This window comes from Ovis aries, chromosome 1, assembly GCF_016772045.2.
Source record: "Ovis aries strain OAR_USU_Benz2616 breed Rambouillet chromosome 1, ARS-UI_Ramb_v3.0, whole genome shotgun sequence".
NCBI lineage: Eukaryota > Metazoa > Chordata > Mammalia > Artiodactyla > Bovidae > Ovis > Ovis aries.
The window spans coordinates 258,889,055-258,906,686 of record NC_056054.1 but is presented as its reverse complement, the minus strand read 5'-3'; the positions used below and the strand labels follow the sequence as shown (position 1 = coordinate 258,906,686).

Genomic DNA, 17,632 nt, shown 5'->3' with positions numbered 1-17,632 from the left:
AAATAGATTGAAACACAAGAATACATTAAAAAATCATGAATTCTTGATAATATGAGGGATCCCATTAGTCACCAATGAAGGATGCTAGAGTAGAAACGTGTTACTCTGAAAATACTTTTTAAAAAAGAAAGAATAAAGCATTTTCCTGTCCTTCTTATACAAATCACACCTCAGGGAACCAAATAGGTGTTGAACTGTTAACTAAACAGTTTTTCTGTAAAGAACTCTAAATAACAAAGAAGGAGTAACAGAATTAGAAAACTACCATTTTGGAAAATCTAATGAAATAATGTATGTAGGCAATATGCCTCAGTGACTGTTAAGATCATAAAAGAGTATCATCCTTTGTAAAACATTCTTGCTACAAAACAACCCCTAAATCTGATCAAACCCAGCTAGCTATTTACAGGGTACACACATTTCAATGAACAAAACCCAAATTCAGCATTCTTGCCTTGAGGACCCCATGGACAGTATGAAAAGGCAAAAAGATATGACACTGCAAGATAAGCCCCTCAGGTTGGTAGGTGACCAGGATGCTATTGGGGAAGAGCAGAAAAATAACTCCAGAAAGAATGAAGAAGCTGAGCCAAAGCAGAAATCATATCCAGTTGAGGATGTGTCTAGTGATGGAAGTAAATTTTGAAGCTGTAAAGAACAATATTGCATAGGAACCTGGAATGTTAGGTCCATGAATCGAGGTATATTGAACTTGGTCAAACAGGAGATGGCAAGAGTGAGCATCAACATTTTAGGAATCAGTGAATTAAAATGGACAGGAATGGGTGAATTTAATTCAGATGACCATCATGTCTACTACCATGGGTGAGAATTCTTTGGAAGAAATGAGTAGCCTTCATAGTCAACAAGAGAGTCCAAAATGCACTAATTTGGTGCAATCACAAAAGCAACAGAATGATCTTGGTTTATTTCCAAGCAAAACATTCAACATCACAGTAATCCAAGTCTATGCCCCAACCACTAGTGCCAAAGAAGCTGAAGCTGAATGGTTCTGTGATGACCTGAAAGACTTTCTAGAGCTAACTCCAATAGAAGATGTCTTTGTCATCATAGGGGACTGGAATGCAAAAGTAGGAAGTCAAGAGACACCTGGAATAACGGGCAAGTTTGGTCTTGGAGTGCAAAATGAAGTGGGTCAAAGACTAACAGAGTTTTGCCAATAGAATGCATTGGTCATAGCAAAGACCCTCTTCCAACCACACAAGAAACAACTCTACACAGGGACATCACTAGACCGTTAATACCAAAATCAGATTGATTATATTCTTTGCAGCCGAAGATGGAGAAGCTCTATACAGTCCGCAAAAACAAGACCTGGAGTTGACTGTGGCTCAGATCATGAGCTCCTTATTGTAAAATTCAGACATAATTTGAAGAAAGTAGGGAAAACAACTAAGCCATTCTGGTGTGACCTAAACCAAATGCCTTATACAGCAAAAGTGACAAATAGATTCAAGGGATTAGCTCTGATAGAGTGCCTGAAGAACTATGGACAGAGGTTTGTACAGGAGGCAGTGACCAAAACCATCCCCAAGAAAAAGAAATGCAAAAAGGCAAAATGGTTGTCTGAGGAAGCCTTACAAATGGCTGAGAAAAGAAGACAAGCAAAAGGCCAAGGAAAAAAAGGAAAGATATACACAACTGAATGCAGAGTTCCAGAGAATAGCAAGGAGAGATAAGGCCTTCTTAAGTGAACAATGCAAAGAAATAGAGAAAACGATAGGATGGGAAAAATTGGAGATACCAAGGGAACATTTCATGCACAGATGGGCACAATAAAGGACAGAAATGGTAAGGACCTAACAGAAGCAGAAGAGATTAAGAAGAAGTGGCAAGAATACACAGAAAAACTGTATAAGAAAGGTCTTAATGACCCAGATGACCAGGATGGTTTGGCCACTCACCTAGAGCCAGACAGGCTATAGTGTGAAGTCAAGTGGTCTTAGGAAGCATTACTATGAACAAAGATAGTGGAGGTGATGGAATTCCAACTGAGCTTTGGTATTTCAAATACCAAAAAATGATGCTGTTAGAGTGCTGCACTCAGTGGAAAACTCAGCAGTGGTCACAGGACTGGAAAAGGTCAGTTTTCATTCCAGTCCCAAAGAAGGGCAATGCCAAAGGATGTTCAAACTACTACACAACTGCACTCATTTAACATGCTAGCAAGGTAATTCTCAAAATCCTTCAAGCCAGCCTTCAACAGTACATGAACTGAGAACTTCCAGTTGTACAAGCTGGGTTTAGAAAAGGCAGAGGAACCAGAGATCAAATTGCCAACATCTGTTCAATCATATATAAAGGAAGAGAATTCCAGAAAAAAGTACTTCTGCTTTATTGACTATGCAAATGTCTTTGATTATGTGGATTACAACAAACTGGAAAATTCTTAAAGAGATGGGAATGCCTGACCACCTTACCTGTCTCCTGTGAAATCTGTATGCAGGACAAGAAGCTACAGTTAGAACTGGACATGGAACAACAGATTGGCTCAAAATTGGGAAAGGAGTATATCAAGGCTATTGTCACCCTGCTTATTTAACTTCTTTGTAGATTACATCATGTGAAATGCTGGGCTGAATGAGTCACAAGCTGGAATCAACGTTGCCAGGAGAAATATCAATAACCTCAGATATACAGATGATACAACCTTTATGACAGAAAGCGAAGAGGAAATAAAGAACCTCTTGATGAATGTGAAAGAGGAGAGTGAAAAATATTGGCTAAAACTCAACATTCAAAAAACTAAGATCATGGTATCCAGCCCCACCAATCCATGGCAAATAGGGAAACAATGGAAATAGTGATAGACTTTATTATCTTGGACTCCAAAATCACTGCAGATGGTGATTGCAGCAATGAAATTAAAGATACTTGCACCTTGGAAGAAAAGCTATGACATACCTAGACAGCATATTAAAAAGCAGAGACATCACTTTGTTGCCAAATTTCTGTATAGTCAGAGCTGTGGCCTTTCCAGTAGTCATGTATGGATATGAGAGTTGGACCATAAAGAAGGGTGAGCACCAAAGAATTGATGCCTTCAAAGTGTGGTGCTGGGGAAGTCTCTTGAGAGTCCCCTGGACTGCAAGGAGATCAAACCAGTCAATCCTAAAGGAAATCAACATTGAATATTCATTGGAAAGATTGATGCTAAAGCTCCAATACTTTGGCCACCTGATCTGAAAAGCCAACTCGTTGTAAAGACCCTGATGCTGGGAAAGATTGAGGATGAGAGGAATATAGTTGAGTAACAATGTTATAATAGTTTCAGGTGGACAGCAAAGGGATTTAGCCGTAGGTATACATGTATCGCAAAGAGTCGGACACGACTGAGTGACTGAACTGAACTGAACTGAACTGATACATGTATCCAATCTCTCTCAAACTTCCCTCCTATCCAGCCTGCCACATAACATTGATCAGAATTCCTTGTGCTATACAGTAGGTCATTGTTGGTTATCCATTTTAAATATAATAGTGTGTACATGTCCATGTACATGTCCATTCCAAACTCCCTAACTATCCCTACCCCCTATTCTTCTTATCTGGCAACCATAAATTCATTCTCTAAGTCTATGAGTCTTTCTGTTTTGTGAATAAGTTCATTTGTATCATTTCTTATTAGATTCTGCATAAAGAGGTGTCATACAATAGTTCTCCTTCTCTGTCTCACTTACTTCACTCAGCATGATAATCTCCAGGCATTTCCATGTTACTACAAATGGCATTATTTCTTTTTTTTTTTTTTTAGGTTGAGTAGTATTCCATTGTATATATGTAACACATCTTTTTTATCCATTCTTCTGTTGATGGACATTAAGTTTGTATCCATGTCTTGGCTATCGTAAACAGATAACTGACTACTTTTACAGATGTTTAAAAATTTTCATAATAAATAAATAAAAACATCAATTTCTGAAAAATACTTATTTGTTTAAAAAATTTTCCCCACAAAGGAGGAATAGGAAAAATAAAACAAAAGAAAGCCCTGGTTTTACTTCAACTTGGTGTTACTGTGACCCTGAATAAATGAGAGCTAAAGATATCAAGTCTTATTTGGGACCAAGATCTCATTGTTAGAATTTTGCTAAGACTGAGAATATAAATGGACAGAGGGCTTAAATTTTTTTTTAATTTAAAAGTTCACTTTCTATTTTATTTTATTTTTAAATTTTGTGGTGGCAAGGAGGTGCTGCCTTCCAAGATGACATATGACACCATTTTATATTAGGGAAAGCTAAAGAGGAACAACACTATGAGAATTTCACAATGGCATTTGTGACAAAATAATGAATACAAATAAAGAATAACATAGGAAGTCTCTCCTGCCTCTCAAAAAAGCTACAGGTGAGTGATGATATTGGGTTTGTCACCTAGAGAGCTCAGCATACCTGGGTATCCCCTCTCGCCCAATGAGGTGCTGTCAACCTTTTAGCACCTCCCTGTTCTCCATCCATTCCCTCTAGAAACAGCTACTGTGTGTACCCTGTGCCAAGCACTGGGCTGGGTGCATGGATATGCATGAAAAGAAACATGGTTCTCATCCTGCAGGAGCAAACCAGGAAGAACGAGCCACCTGCTCAGGAAAGAGAGATGGAAACAGAAATGTTCTAAACAAGTGGAGAGGTGTCTCCCTGAGGTGGATGCAGAGAACTGGAGGGCACCCATAGAAGCAAAAGACATTAGGGAAGGTTTCTGGAAGTGGAGGGATATTGAAGAGATCTGAAAGAAAGTAGCAGATGATGATAATCCAAGAAAAGTAGAAGAATGAGGAAAGCATCCCAGCTTGGGAGAGGCATGTGTCAAGTCCTGAAGGCTTGGGGAGGGCAGGGTGGGCATGAATGCTGGGCAGAGAAAAGACTGTGGAGGGGAGACTGGATGGTGGAAAGTGGTGGGGGGCACTGAGTTGAGGAAGGGCTATAATGAAGGAGCAAATGTCTGTACCAGGGTTCTCAGTGTGGTCTGGGACCAGCAACATAACATCACCCAGGAAGTTGGAGAATGCAAATTCTCAGGCTCAATCCACACCTGCTTGTTCAGAAACCCTGTGGGTAATGCCCAATAATCTGTTTTAACCAGTCTTCTAGGTGATTCTCTAAACAATTTTACCCTCCACAGGACATTTAGTAATGTCTGAATATAATTTGGGCTGTATGACTGATGGGGGTAAAGTACTACTACTAGTGTTTAGTAGCCTGGGATGCTGCCAAACGTCCTACAATGCACAGGATAACCCCTTCCCCTGCCCCCCCGTCAAAAAAAACCCAAATGTCAATGGTGTAGCTGTTGAGAAATCCCGATCCTCTGTTTCTCTGTCGGTGTCTTCCTTCCTTCCTTCTTGTCTCTCTTTTATTCCCACTTGTCCCTACAGACAGACAGCAGAGCACTCAAAAACCACAAAATGCTCCTTTTCCACATATTTGTTATTTACTCAGTTACAGATAACATCTCCTTTTATTGAATTAGCAATGCCCCATGACTAAGTTGACCTGTGGTTTATATAGGCATTATCTTATTTTTGTCCCAAAGGGTCCATTTCTCTTCCTGGGAGTGGGATGTGGTGGCTCAGAGTATAGGTGACAGTCCCCACCTCAGACCTGAAGCTGTAGGTCTTGGCTACCCTGCATATGAGCTTATACCTGAGGGCCAAATAACCAGGAGTCTTGATTTTGGCATGAAAGACAGTTGCAGTGAAAGTGGAGGCTTCCACAAGAGATATCAGGGATAACTCTGAACTCTTCATCCAGATCACAGAAGTAAGCAAGTCCACAGATAGTACAAAGTCCAAACAATGTTTTTAAGCATAGATGTACAGTCACATGAAGAGTCTGAGAGTAACCGACAGATAGAATTCTGATATGAAGGGTAACATTGACAAATCCAATAATTATATCCACTAGAAGAAGTTTACAGGGCAAAAAGGGTAAGGAAAGTGTAAAGTTACAAATATAGGCATTGGCAGTGCCCATCCAACACTTTCCAGGGGAGCTGGTGCCCCCAATATGAATGTTTAGTCTGCTTATTATTATTCCACCGTGGTGGTAGGTGTCCCAGGCTTTTAAAGTCTGAAGCCATTAACCATTTCCATTATCCAGCTTCTTTGGCTCTGTTTTCAGGCTCTCACACACTCCCTAATAACTGTCTTCCCCATAGTTAACCCACATGGAGAAAATGACCTGGTAAAGCTGATAACGAATATCGAGTCTGCCTGAGGGCCATGTTTTTCACTAAACATGAACCAGCTGATCTTTTGGTTTATAGCTCTGGCCTCTATTGAATCTACGTAGTCATCCTGATTGACAGAATAACCTCTGGGACACTGACAGCATGGAGCTTCTGGACTTCTAAGGTAGAGTGAGAGCCAGACCAAGGACCATAAGGAATGCCTCTGGGCATCTGCTTCTGGCACTTGGCCTATTGTCCTCTTTGGTCATCCTGATTGTCATAACGCATCTTTTCTTCCAACTTCTACATTCCCAAGATACTCAAAAACCATGTGTGGTAGATTGAAAAAAGTGACCACCATACTCTGCAGCTCCTTCCACCAAGAAGTGGAGTCCATGTCCTATTTCCTCATCCCTGAATCTGAGATGGCCATGTGACTGGCCAGTAGAACACAGAGGAAGTGACCTCATGTGAGTCTGAGATTGGGCCTCAAGACATGCGCATCTTCTGTCCTGGATCCTTTAGACCTTAAAGTTGTTGAGTGCATCAGTCCAAGCTAACCCGCTGAATGATGAGAAACAAATGTCCCCACCACCTTGATCATTCCAGAGGATAGCCAGACAAACCCCAGGAAGAGAGGCATTCTGCTTGGTATGGCTGACTGCATATACATGAGGAAGTCCACCCAAGACCAAGAGAAGACCCTCTTGTGGCATGGTGTATGTGTGCTCAATCATGTCCAACTCTTTGTGACCCTATAGACTGTAGCCCACCAGACTCCTCTGTTCATGAGATTTTCTAGGCAAAAAATATTGGAGTGGGTTGCCATTGCCTTTCTCCAGAAGAGCCTCTTAGGTGAACTCAGCTTGCCAATGCACAGAATCATAAGCTAAATAAATGGCTATAGTTTTAAATATTAAGTTTTGGAGTAGTATTTTATGTAGCAGTAGATAACTGACAACAACAGTATTTGTGTTTATAATAACTCCTAATTAGTCCTTGAACTTATTGCCACATTTCTCTCCAAGAAGCCATGGGATTTGCCTCTCAACCTAACACAACTGGGATTTATCTTTTATTATCTCAGGAGCCTCAAAGGGTCTAGCAGAAGGAAACTCCTTGTTTTTTTCATCAAGATGCTAAGAGATCTAGGTAAAAGCTACAGAAAATTTTGAGTCTGCCAACATTCACTTGAAGAGAAACAGGAGGATTAAATATGTAAAACTGCATTTCTTAGACAGACAGATTTCTGACCTTCAGCCGGCGGTCGGGATCTCCACTGCATAGAGAGTTTACAGATACTTTGAATGATTTCCAGGCTGGGCTTAAGTTATTCATCACAACCTGAGGAAAAAAGAAAGGAGTGGTGGGTGGGAGAGGAAATGCTTGACATTTTTACTTTCAACATAAAAACTACTTGAGAAGCACTGAAAGCTTGAGAAGCTTATGAAACGGACAATTGTCTGAAACAGGTGCCTTAAGGAAAACTTGAAGTAGTAAACCTCTGAAAGGTGCTCACTAAGTGAACATTATGGGCAGAACTCCTGTGATCACTAGCCTGGTGGTTGTTTTGTGAATAATAACAATAATATTGTACAGTATGTGGGTGTTGGAGATGACCCCTTCTATATCAAAAGAGGGTAGGATTAAGGAGATGGGCTGCCTCTGCCTCTGATAAAGGATCTCCCATTCTGTAGGTCAGTGCTCTGGCATAAATTCCCTTCTACTGAGGTCAGCATACATAAAGCCTATAGGTGGGAAATTCTATTGCTGAAGTTTAGTGGTCTTTGGTGACTCGTGACCTTGGTTAGATCAGATTGCAAGTCAGAAGAAAAATCCTAGGAGTATGCTTGGAAGGCATGAAGGCAGATCTTCAGGATTTCAGGATCACAAACTAAGACTATAATGGGGTGTAAGCTTTTTAAAAGCGGTTTACTAATCATGAACTTGGTTAAATCCTTCCTGAGGGTCCATTTGAGTCAAGTCTTGTTCTGCCATCAAATGATTCAAATAATTTGGTTTGGTTTAGAATGTGTGAGTATTTGCTCTGTGGGCTTCCCTGGTGGCTCAGAGGTTAAAGTGTCTGCCTGGAATGCAGGAGACCGGAGTTCGATCCCTGAGTCAGGAAGATTCCCCTGGAGAAGGAAATGGCAGCCCACTCCAGTACTCTTGCTTGGAGAATCCCATGGGGGAGGAGCCTGGTGGGCTACAGTCCATGGGGTCGCAAAGAGTCGGACACGACTAAGCGACTTCACTCACTCACTCAATCACTCATTTGCTCTGTATCTAGGATTGTACTGTATGCTCTGGGGTGGGTCCCAAAGTGTGATTCTTGGACTGCAGGAACTTGTTAAATACAAATTCCTAGATTCCAACCAGATATACTGACAGAAACTCCCTAGCTGGGTCATCAGGTGATCCTGGTGCATGATATTTGAGAACCACTGTTCCAGGGGACATACAAATGAAGTTAAATGGAATTCTGTCATATTGATTTCTCTTCATAAGAAGTTTTTAGTTAGCAGAAATCTTAGTATTGTAAAAAAAATTAATTCTCTATCCAACATAATTATTTTATAAGTGATTCCCTCTTCTTCTGAATTCCTCAATATAATGATGAATTATTGAGTATACTGTAGGCTCATTATTAAATTTCCTATAGTGCATTAAAGAGTAGAAAAATTATGTTCCTGTGTGACTTTGCTTTTTATTCTCATTCCTTGAATGATCAAAGTGATAGTGAGAAGAAAAGTTAGATAAAATTATTTTGGTTAAATCTCTCACCTTTATAGAAATATTAAGAGTGAAGTTGCTTCACTGCAACATTTATATAAAACTCAATAGCAAATCAAAATTTCTACTAGAAATTTCCTCTGAAATTAAAATCTGTATGTGTGTATGCACACATGTGCTTACCCAGGGAGAATAGTATTGCCTGGTTATTTTATATCTATTGAGTAAGAAAGAGGAAAAAGCAATGTTATGTTGACTGATTCACTGGAAAACTTTACAATCACATTTCTTGTGAGACTCCAGGATCCCCTCACAATGGGGTATGGGGAAGTGTTAGAGACTCTGTGAACAGGGGAATTTACCAGCGTTAAAACTGAAAGGAGGGATGCCATCAGGAGAGAAGTCTAATATGATGCCACCCCTCTTCTTTGTCCCTGTACATTCAAGTCCCTGTACATTGGTTGGGCAAAGGCATGAATGGGTACGACTTCTGATTCTCGCCAACATTTAGTTACTTCTTCTGAAAGAACTTTGTTCCATCAAAGGAATCTTTATGTGGGGAAAAAGTTCTACTTGGTGGTGGTTATGAGGCGCCACTCAGGGTAACTATCCATTTGAAACTATTCCCTAGGGAATAGTTTGTGACTGTTCAAAGAGTCACATTGTGCTATTACAGGGAGTGGACATACTATGTATATTGAACTCCATTCATGTATTCATTCTTTTTTTTTTTTTCTTGTATTCATTCTTTTATTAAATGCTAACCATGTACCAAATGACATTCACAGACTAGCCTGTCCAAGATTATTCAGTTTTCGCTTACCCTAAATATGACATGTTCCCCTAACGCTACGTGCAGCTCTACCACTTCAGGAAAAAGGAACTGGATTTCCAGTGTGAGGTATGGGGAAACAGCACCCCGCTATAATCCTCTAGGAGACATGACAGTTCCTTCTTCCTTTACTGTACACCGCAAGCACAGCAGTTCTCTCAGCTCTAAGCCATTCCTCCTTATCAATGCACTTCTCACCCCAACAAGTCTCTCTCTTGAACTAGCTTATATGGAAAATAAAATACAAAGTGGAGTCTAGGGTTGGTTGTTAAATGGGTGTGTGGTCACGGGCAGTGGTGGGTGGGATACTGAAGGATGAGGTTCACAGACATGTGGAGAGAAGGTAGGAGTATGAGAGGGAGATACAGCCAGATCAAGTGCCTGCTGACACAGGGCAGCTGTTCATATGCAGACCTGACTGTGTGTGGATTTCCCTGGGGAGGCTGATTGGCTTCTCAAATTACAGCAAAGCTCGGGGTCAAACACACACAATTCAAACCTTAGCTCTACTTCTTGCTCACTGTGAGAAGTGGAAGGTGAATTAACCTCCTCAAAGTTCAGCTTCTTCATCTGTAATATGGGGTAATAATAACCATGTCAAGGCATAGTTGTGAGAAATAAATAAAATGATGTATGTAAAATCACTCAGTGGATTGCTTGGTACCTAGTCACACTCATCAAATGTTGACTAGGATTCATATTTTTATTATTAAGAAGTTGCTGGCTTTCTGTATTAAAGGTCAATAGTGCAGAATACGTGTGAGAAAGGGTCTCCTCTTATCACACCCACATTCAGAATAAAGAGAGGACTAGGAAGACCCCAGGTCTTGGGGGAGACCTACAGACATTAAGAAAGGTAAAGTCAGTGTATCATCTTAAGGAAACAAGATGGCAAAACTGAAGATATCACTTCTCACCTCAGTTCGGTGCACAAGCTGCTGAGTTGCATCATCATTCATTCGAAAAATTTCCAGAAATGGGTCAGATTTACTGAAGAAATCCTAAAATAGATAAGCAAAAATGAGTTTTTTTCTCTCCCCCTTGCACAAACACATTTGATACAGTCCTGGATAAAAACCCCTGAATTTGACCCTTCCTTGCTTTAGTCTTCATCACCTTTGGCTAGAAGGAGCTGTATCTGAACCCTCAAGTCCTTTGAGAAGAAAGGACTTGGTTGATTGAAGTCCCAAGCAGTCTTCAAAGATCAGCTCAAATGCCAGGTCTCTAAGAAGCAGTGTATCTGCTGTCTTAAACAGGTTCATCCTAGTTATTGTAAAGCCTGTGTCTGATGTGTGAAATGGAGTATTTCCTGCCATAGTAAACATGGATGTCATAGTCATCAGTTATTCTGAGCCTCCAGACTTAATTTCTGGGCCCAGAGGGAACCAAGGAAGAGCAATGCCTCCAATCTGGCAGCCATTAAGCTGCTGCCACAAGCTGCCCCCACTCCCTATGGTGAATGAGGAACTAAGGATGTGAAAAATCAAGTTGCAGGATGCTGGCCCCAATAGCTGAGATGCATATTAAAGGAATGACTTCAGTTAAGTCTAGACTCTTGCATCTTCCTATACATAGAAAAGCACTAAATTTCTTAACTCAAATATCTAAAGAAATATGTCCTTAATAAATTATAAGGAAATAATTTTCCTTAATTAACAATAATCTTCCTTGTTCAGACTACCTGCCCCTTGTTGAAAACTTCTTTATAACCTGACTTGCTATCCTGCCTGCCTCCGTGAAGCAGATGGAAAGACCCTCCATCTCCCAGGGTCATGTGAGATGCTGTCTCCCAGGCTTGAAATTCTAAAAATTTTCACAAAATAAAACATAACCCTCAACTTTTAGGTTTTGACTATTCTTCAAGTTGACAATGACTATAGACACTGTGGGCCTGTTATTATCTGTTTCTCTGTTCTGCCTCTTGTTACGCTTGCTAATTTTTATTAAATACTAGACGGTTCAGTTCACCCATTCAGTCATGTCTGACTCTTTGTGATCTCATGGGCTGCAGCACACCAGGCTTCTCTTTCCATCACCAGCTCCCAGAGATTACTCAAACTCATGTACATCGAGTCGGTGATGCCATCCAACCATCTCACCCTCTTTCATCCTCTTCTCCTGCCTTTAGTCTTTCCCAGCATCAAGGTCTTTTCCAAGGAGTAAGTTCTTTGTATCAGATGGCCAAAGGATTGGAGATTCAGCTTCAAGATCAGTCCTTCCAATGAGCATTCAGGGCTGATTTCCTCTAGGATTGAGTAGCTGGATCTCCTTGCAGTCCAAGGGATTCTCAAGAGTCTTCTCCAACACCACAGTTCAAAAGCATCAATTCTTAGGTGCTCAGCTTTCTTTACAGTCCAGTTCTCACATCCATACATGACTACTGGAAAAACCATATCTTTGACTATATGGACCTTTGTTGGCAAAAGTAATGTCTCTGCTTTTGAATATGCTATCTAGGTTGGTCATAGCTTTTCTTCCAAGGAGCAAGGATCTTTTAATTTCTTGGCTGCAATCACCATCTGCAGTGATTTTGGAGCCCCCCAAAATAAAGTCTCTCACTTTTCCATTGTTTCCCCATCTATTTGCATGAAGTGATAGGACCAGATGCCATGATCTTAGTTTTTTGAATGTTGCGTTTTAAGCCAGCTTTTTTATTCTCCTCTTTCACTTTCATCAAGAAGCTTTTTAGCTCTTCTTTGCTTTCTGCCATAAGGGTGGTGTCATCTGCATATCTGAGGATATTGATATTTCTCCCAGCAATTTTGATTCCAGCTTGTGCTTCATCCAGCCCAGTGTTTCTCATGATGTACTCTGCATGTAAGTTAAATAAGCAGGGTGACAATATACAGCCTTGATGTAATCCTTTCCCAATTTGGAACCAGTCTGCTGTTCCATGTCCAGTTCTAACCGTCACTTTCTGACCTGCATACAGATTTCTCAAGAGGCAGGTCAAGTGGTCTGGTATTACCATCTCTTTCAGAATTGTGCACAGTTTGATGTGATCCACACAGTCAAAGGCTTTGGCATAGTCAATAAAGCAGAAGTAGATGTTTTTCTAGAACTCTCTTGCCTTTTCCATGATCCAGTGGATGTTGGCAATTTGATCTCTGGTTCCTCTACCTTTTCTAAATCCAGCTTAAACATCTGGAAGTTCATGGTTCATGTATTGTTGAAGCCTGGCTTGGAGAATTTTGAGCATTACTTCACTAGCGTGTGAGATGAGTGCAATTGTGCAGTAGTTTGAGCATTCTTTGTCATTGCCTTTCTTTGGGATTGGAATGAAAACTTACCTTTCCCAGTCCAGCCATTGCTGAGTTTTCCAAATTTTCTGGCATACTGAGTGCAGCACTTTCAGAGCATCATCTTTTAGGATTTGAAATAGCTCAACTGGAATTCTACCACCTCCAGTAGCTTTGTTTATAGTGATGTTTCTTAAGGCTCACTTGACTTCACATTCCAGGATGTCTGGCTCTAGGTGAGTGATCACAGCATCGTGATTATCTGGGTCGTGAAGATCTTTTTGTACAATTCTTCTGTGTTTTCTTGCCACCTCTTCTTAATATCATCTGTTTCTGTTAGGTAGACATCATGTAATACTAGATACAATGTAAAACAGTTATAAAGGCTTTAGATGAGACTTCAGCTTCTAGTAAAAGTCACTGCAGATGGTGACTGCAGCCATGAAATTAAAAGATGCTTACTCCTTGGAAGAAAAGTTATGACCAACCTAGACAACATATTGAAAAGGAGAGACATTACTTTGCCAACAAAGGTCTGTCTAGTCAAGGCTATGGTTTTTCCAGTGGTCATGTATGGATGTGAGAGTTGGACTGTGAAGAAAGCTGAGTGCTGAAGAATTGATGCTTTTGAACTATGGTGTTGGAGAAGACTCTTGAGAGTCCCTTGGACTGCAAGGAGATCCAACCAGTCCATTCTGAAGGAGATCAGCCCTGGGTGTTCTTTGGAAGGAATGATGCTAAAGCTGAAACTCCACTACTCTGGCCACCTCATGCGAAGAGTTGACTCATTGGAAAAGACTCTGATGCTGGGAGAGATTGGGGGCAAGAGGAGAAGGGGACGACAGAGGATGAGATGGCTGGATGGCATCATGGACTTGATGGACGTGAGTCTGAGTGAACTCCCGGAGTTGGTGATGGACAGGGAGGCCTGGCATGCTGTGATTCATGGGGTCACAGAGTCGGACACGACTGAGCAACTGAACTGAACTGAACTGAAGCAGTTAGAAAGGGGGCAGTCACCTGAATCCAATTAGGATTTAGCTCTTTACAGGTTGGTTTTTTCGAAAGTCTTTAGAAGTCCGGTGTAGTTCTGATTTCTTTATTCCTTACTTATAGTCCTTTAGGACTCTCACTCAAAAACTCACTGTTTACGAGGGATGTTTCTCCTTGAAAAGCCATCAATACTCATTTTTGTTTGTGAGACTCTCTGAAAGACTGTTTATTTCTGTTATTTGTTTTTTTCACTTAAAAGAATTTAAATTAGAGGATAATTGCTGTACAATGTTGTGCTGATTTCTGCCATACAACAACGTAAATCGGCCATAAGTATGTGTGTGTGTATGTATGTATATATATATAAAATCTCCTCCCCCTTGAGCCTTCCTCCTACCCCTCCTCCACCCCACCCCTCCAGGTCATCACAGAGCACAGGCTGGGCTCCCTGTGTTATAAAGCAGTTTCCCACTAGCTCTTTTACACATGGTAGTGTATATATGTCAATGCTGCTGCTGCTGCTAAGTCGCTTTAGTCGTGTCCGACTCTGGGCGACCCCAGAGACAGCAGCCCACCAGGCTCCCCCGTCCCTGGAATTTTCCAGGCAAGAGCACTGGAGTGGGGTGCCACTGCCTTCTCCGATATTTCAATGCTGCTCTCTCAGTTCATCCCACCCTACCCTTCCCCACACTGTGTCCACAAGTCTATTCTCTATGTCTGTGTTTCTATTCCTTCCCTGCAAATAGGTTCATCTGTACCATTTTTCTAGATTTCATATATCTGTGTTATTTGTTTTTCTATTTTTTTTTAAAAAAAACATGATATTCGTTTTTCTCTTTCTGACATACTTCACTCTGTATAACAGGCTCTAGGCCATAATGTCTTGGCTCTACAGTTCTTGGTTGAGTTTCTCTCTAAGTTGCTATTTGTTAATTAGTGAATGCCCTGAGAGAGTAAGTCATTCTAGCTGTTGGGCTGCTTCCCTCCTCTGAAGCCTCTGCAAATAACCCAAGCTGTCCCTGTAACCCTGAGTTTCAGTTTTGCTTCCCCAACCCCATGAGACTATCAAAACCACTGCTCAGTTTCTTTATTTCTTAGTAGCTGTTTTCTGCTAGGCTTCCCAGGTTCTCCATCCCTAGGATTTATGAATCAGCGTTATGGAACTGCCTTGAGTGGAAAATCTGCATAGACTATCTGAATCATCTCAATGGATTTCTCTTCTTCCCAGCTTCTCCACTCCTAGATCTTGACTGCCTTTAAAGACTCCCAAAGAGACATCCCTTGTATCTTGTTCAGCATTTACAGTTGTTTTCAACAGCAGAATAACATAAAACAAACAGGCACTTTAATACTGGAAGCAGCATATCTTTCTTTTAAGTTTGCTTTTTACCCCAATAGATTATAAACACTTCAGAGAAGAGGAATTATGTCTTATTTTTTATTTCTACCTTTTCCTTAGCATCTTCTATAGCATCTAGTTTTTAGTGGCACATGTACTTAGTGGATATATGAATGAATACATAGGTGAATGAATTAGTGACATGAACACTGTGTATATAATAGGAGGTTATCTGAGAAGCAGCTTTAGTCATCACATTCTTAGTATGTATTTCACCAGGTTATTCCCTGCCCCAGAAATCCAGGTGGCAGCAAAGTAGAATAAAGCCTAAAGCCATTAGTCTTTAGGTCAAAAAAAATACTCTCAGGGAATATACTGATCATGGAAACTTGTGCTTGATATTAAGATTCAAGGAAGGATAAAAACTTTTCTCAGCCCTCCAAAGTGCTATCTAGTTTGGTGCTGCTGCTGCTGCTGCTAAGTCGCTTTAGTCATGTCCAACTCAGTGTGACCCCAGAGACGGCAGCCCACCAGGCTCCCTCGTCCCTGGGTTTCTCCAGGCAAGAACATTGAAGTGGGTTGCCATTTCCTTCTCCAATGCATGAAAGTGAAAAGTGAAAGTGAAGTTGCTCAGTCGTGTCTGACTCCTAGCAACTCCGTGGACTTCAGCTTACCAGGCTCCTCTGTCCATGGGATTTGCTAAGTATACACATAAACATAACCAAGGGTTAAGTATGAATGAATGAATGAACAACAGAGAAGAGGTAAAGTCGATGGATTTTGATTATAAAATATGGCTTTGAGAAAAGGAAAACGAAGGATGTCACAGTCATCAGCAATTGCAGCCATCAGGGATGGTGAGCTGGTGAACCCCAAGGGAACTCAGGAAGGTAAGAATACCTGCCATCTAGTAGCCATCAGACTGCAGCTACTCTCTACAGTGAACCTGAGGAAACTCAGGATGAGAAAACAGGATACTCGTCCCAGATAGCTGAGGTGCATATCAAAGAGATTACTTCGGTGAGCCCAGACTCCTACATCTTCCCATACATAGAAAAGTGTTTAGTTCCTTAACTTGGGATATCTGGTTTTCTGTAATTAACAATAATATTTTGATGTTAAGACTACCTGGCCTTTGTGGCAAAACGTCTATATACCTGGCTCCTCTCCTTGCCTCCTCAGAGCAGTTCTCTCAAGGTCATTGGAGATGCTGTCTCCAGGGCTTGAAGTCCTAAAAATTTCCACCAAATAAAACATAACTCTCAACTTTTATATTAAGTACACAGTTGTGAGGAGGATATTTCTAGGGAGGGAATAGACTGACTGAAGGTGTAAAAGAGAAAAGACACACCAAGTAGGTGAATTACACTACAGCCTAAGGTTGTGCAGGCAAAGAGTTAGAGGCAATACTGGTGGAGCAGCTCCACCTTACAGGTGCATCCCAAGTGTTTGCATTCACCTGAGAGGCAGTGGGGAGCCACTGGAGGATTTTGAGCAGGAAAATAATGTGATTGGCTCTATAGTGAAAACTTTGTAGGATACTTTAGAAAGAGGAGGGAGGTGGGGATATCTGCCTTCCGTTTGACTCTCCTCCCCATCCAACCAGGACCAAATGCACAGAGTCTGGAAAATACCTTTCCTCTCTATTTTTGAAGGTGCCTGATTGACACTTGCGTTCATCAGTAAGTCTGCCCTGCAAACCGTGTCTCTCCACAGAAACAGCTCCTGCCTCCTCCCAGACACACTTCTATCTGATGGCTACCTCTGTGTAACTGAGCAGGATCCTATGGGGCCTTTCTGAGACAAACCCTTCCACCATATCCTCTGCTTTAGCTCCTCTCTGAAGTACCCAGATAACAGTATTTGATGCACATGTCCTGAGTTGTTCCACAGATGTGAAAACCTCCCACCCAACAGAAGATGTGAACTACATAATGACCTTCAGCACATAGCACCCAGGCCTCCTGGAACCCAAGGACTGATCATGTTAAACCCTGTGACACTTTCCTGTTATCCCACCACCATCAGCCAGTCAGAGAATTGTGCATGAGCTGATCACATACCCTGAGTCCCGCTTCCTTCACCTGGCATTTTAAAAGTGCTGTGCTGAGGAAATTCCCTGGTGGCGCAGTGTGTGCAGTGGTTAGGGCTCCGGGTTTTCACTGTCAATGGTACGGGTTCAATTCCTGGTCAGGGGACTAAGATTCTACAAGCGAAGTGGTGTGGCCAAAAAAAAAAAAAAAGTTTTGTCAAACTTTAGAGCATAAGCCACCCATCTCTCCTTGTTTGGCCCTGAAAGAAATCTTT

General features: G+C 41.3%; 1 protein-coding gene across 2 annotated transcripts in view; it reads right to left on the bottom strand.

Annotated features, from left to right (window-relative positions):
- The window catches only part of CPNE4 (copine 4), a 636,937-nt gene that overhangs the window by 153,154 nt on the left and 466,151 nt on the right, over window positions 1-17,632 (bottom strand). For both annotated transcript variants that reach the window (XM_027960460.3, XM_060395793.1), the window contains exons 6-7: window positions 10,672-10,755; window positions 7,444-7,533 (exon numbers count right to left, since the gene is read on the bottom strand). In XM_027960460.3, the coding sequence (XP_027816261.1) occupies window positions 7,444-7,533; window positions 10,672-10,755 (174 nt within the window). The remainder of the gene's footprint in view (window positions 1-7,443; window positions 7,534-10,671; window positions 10,756-17,632) is intronic.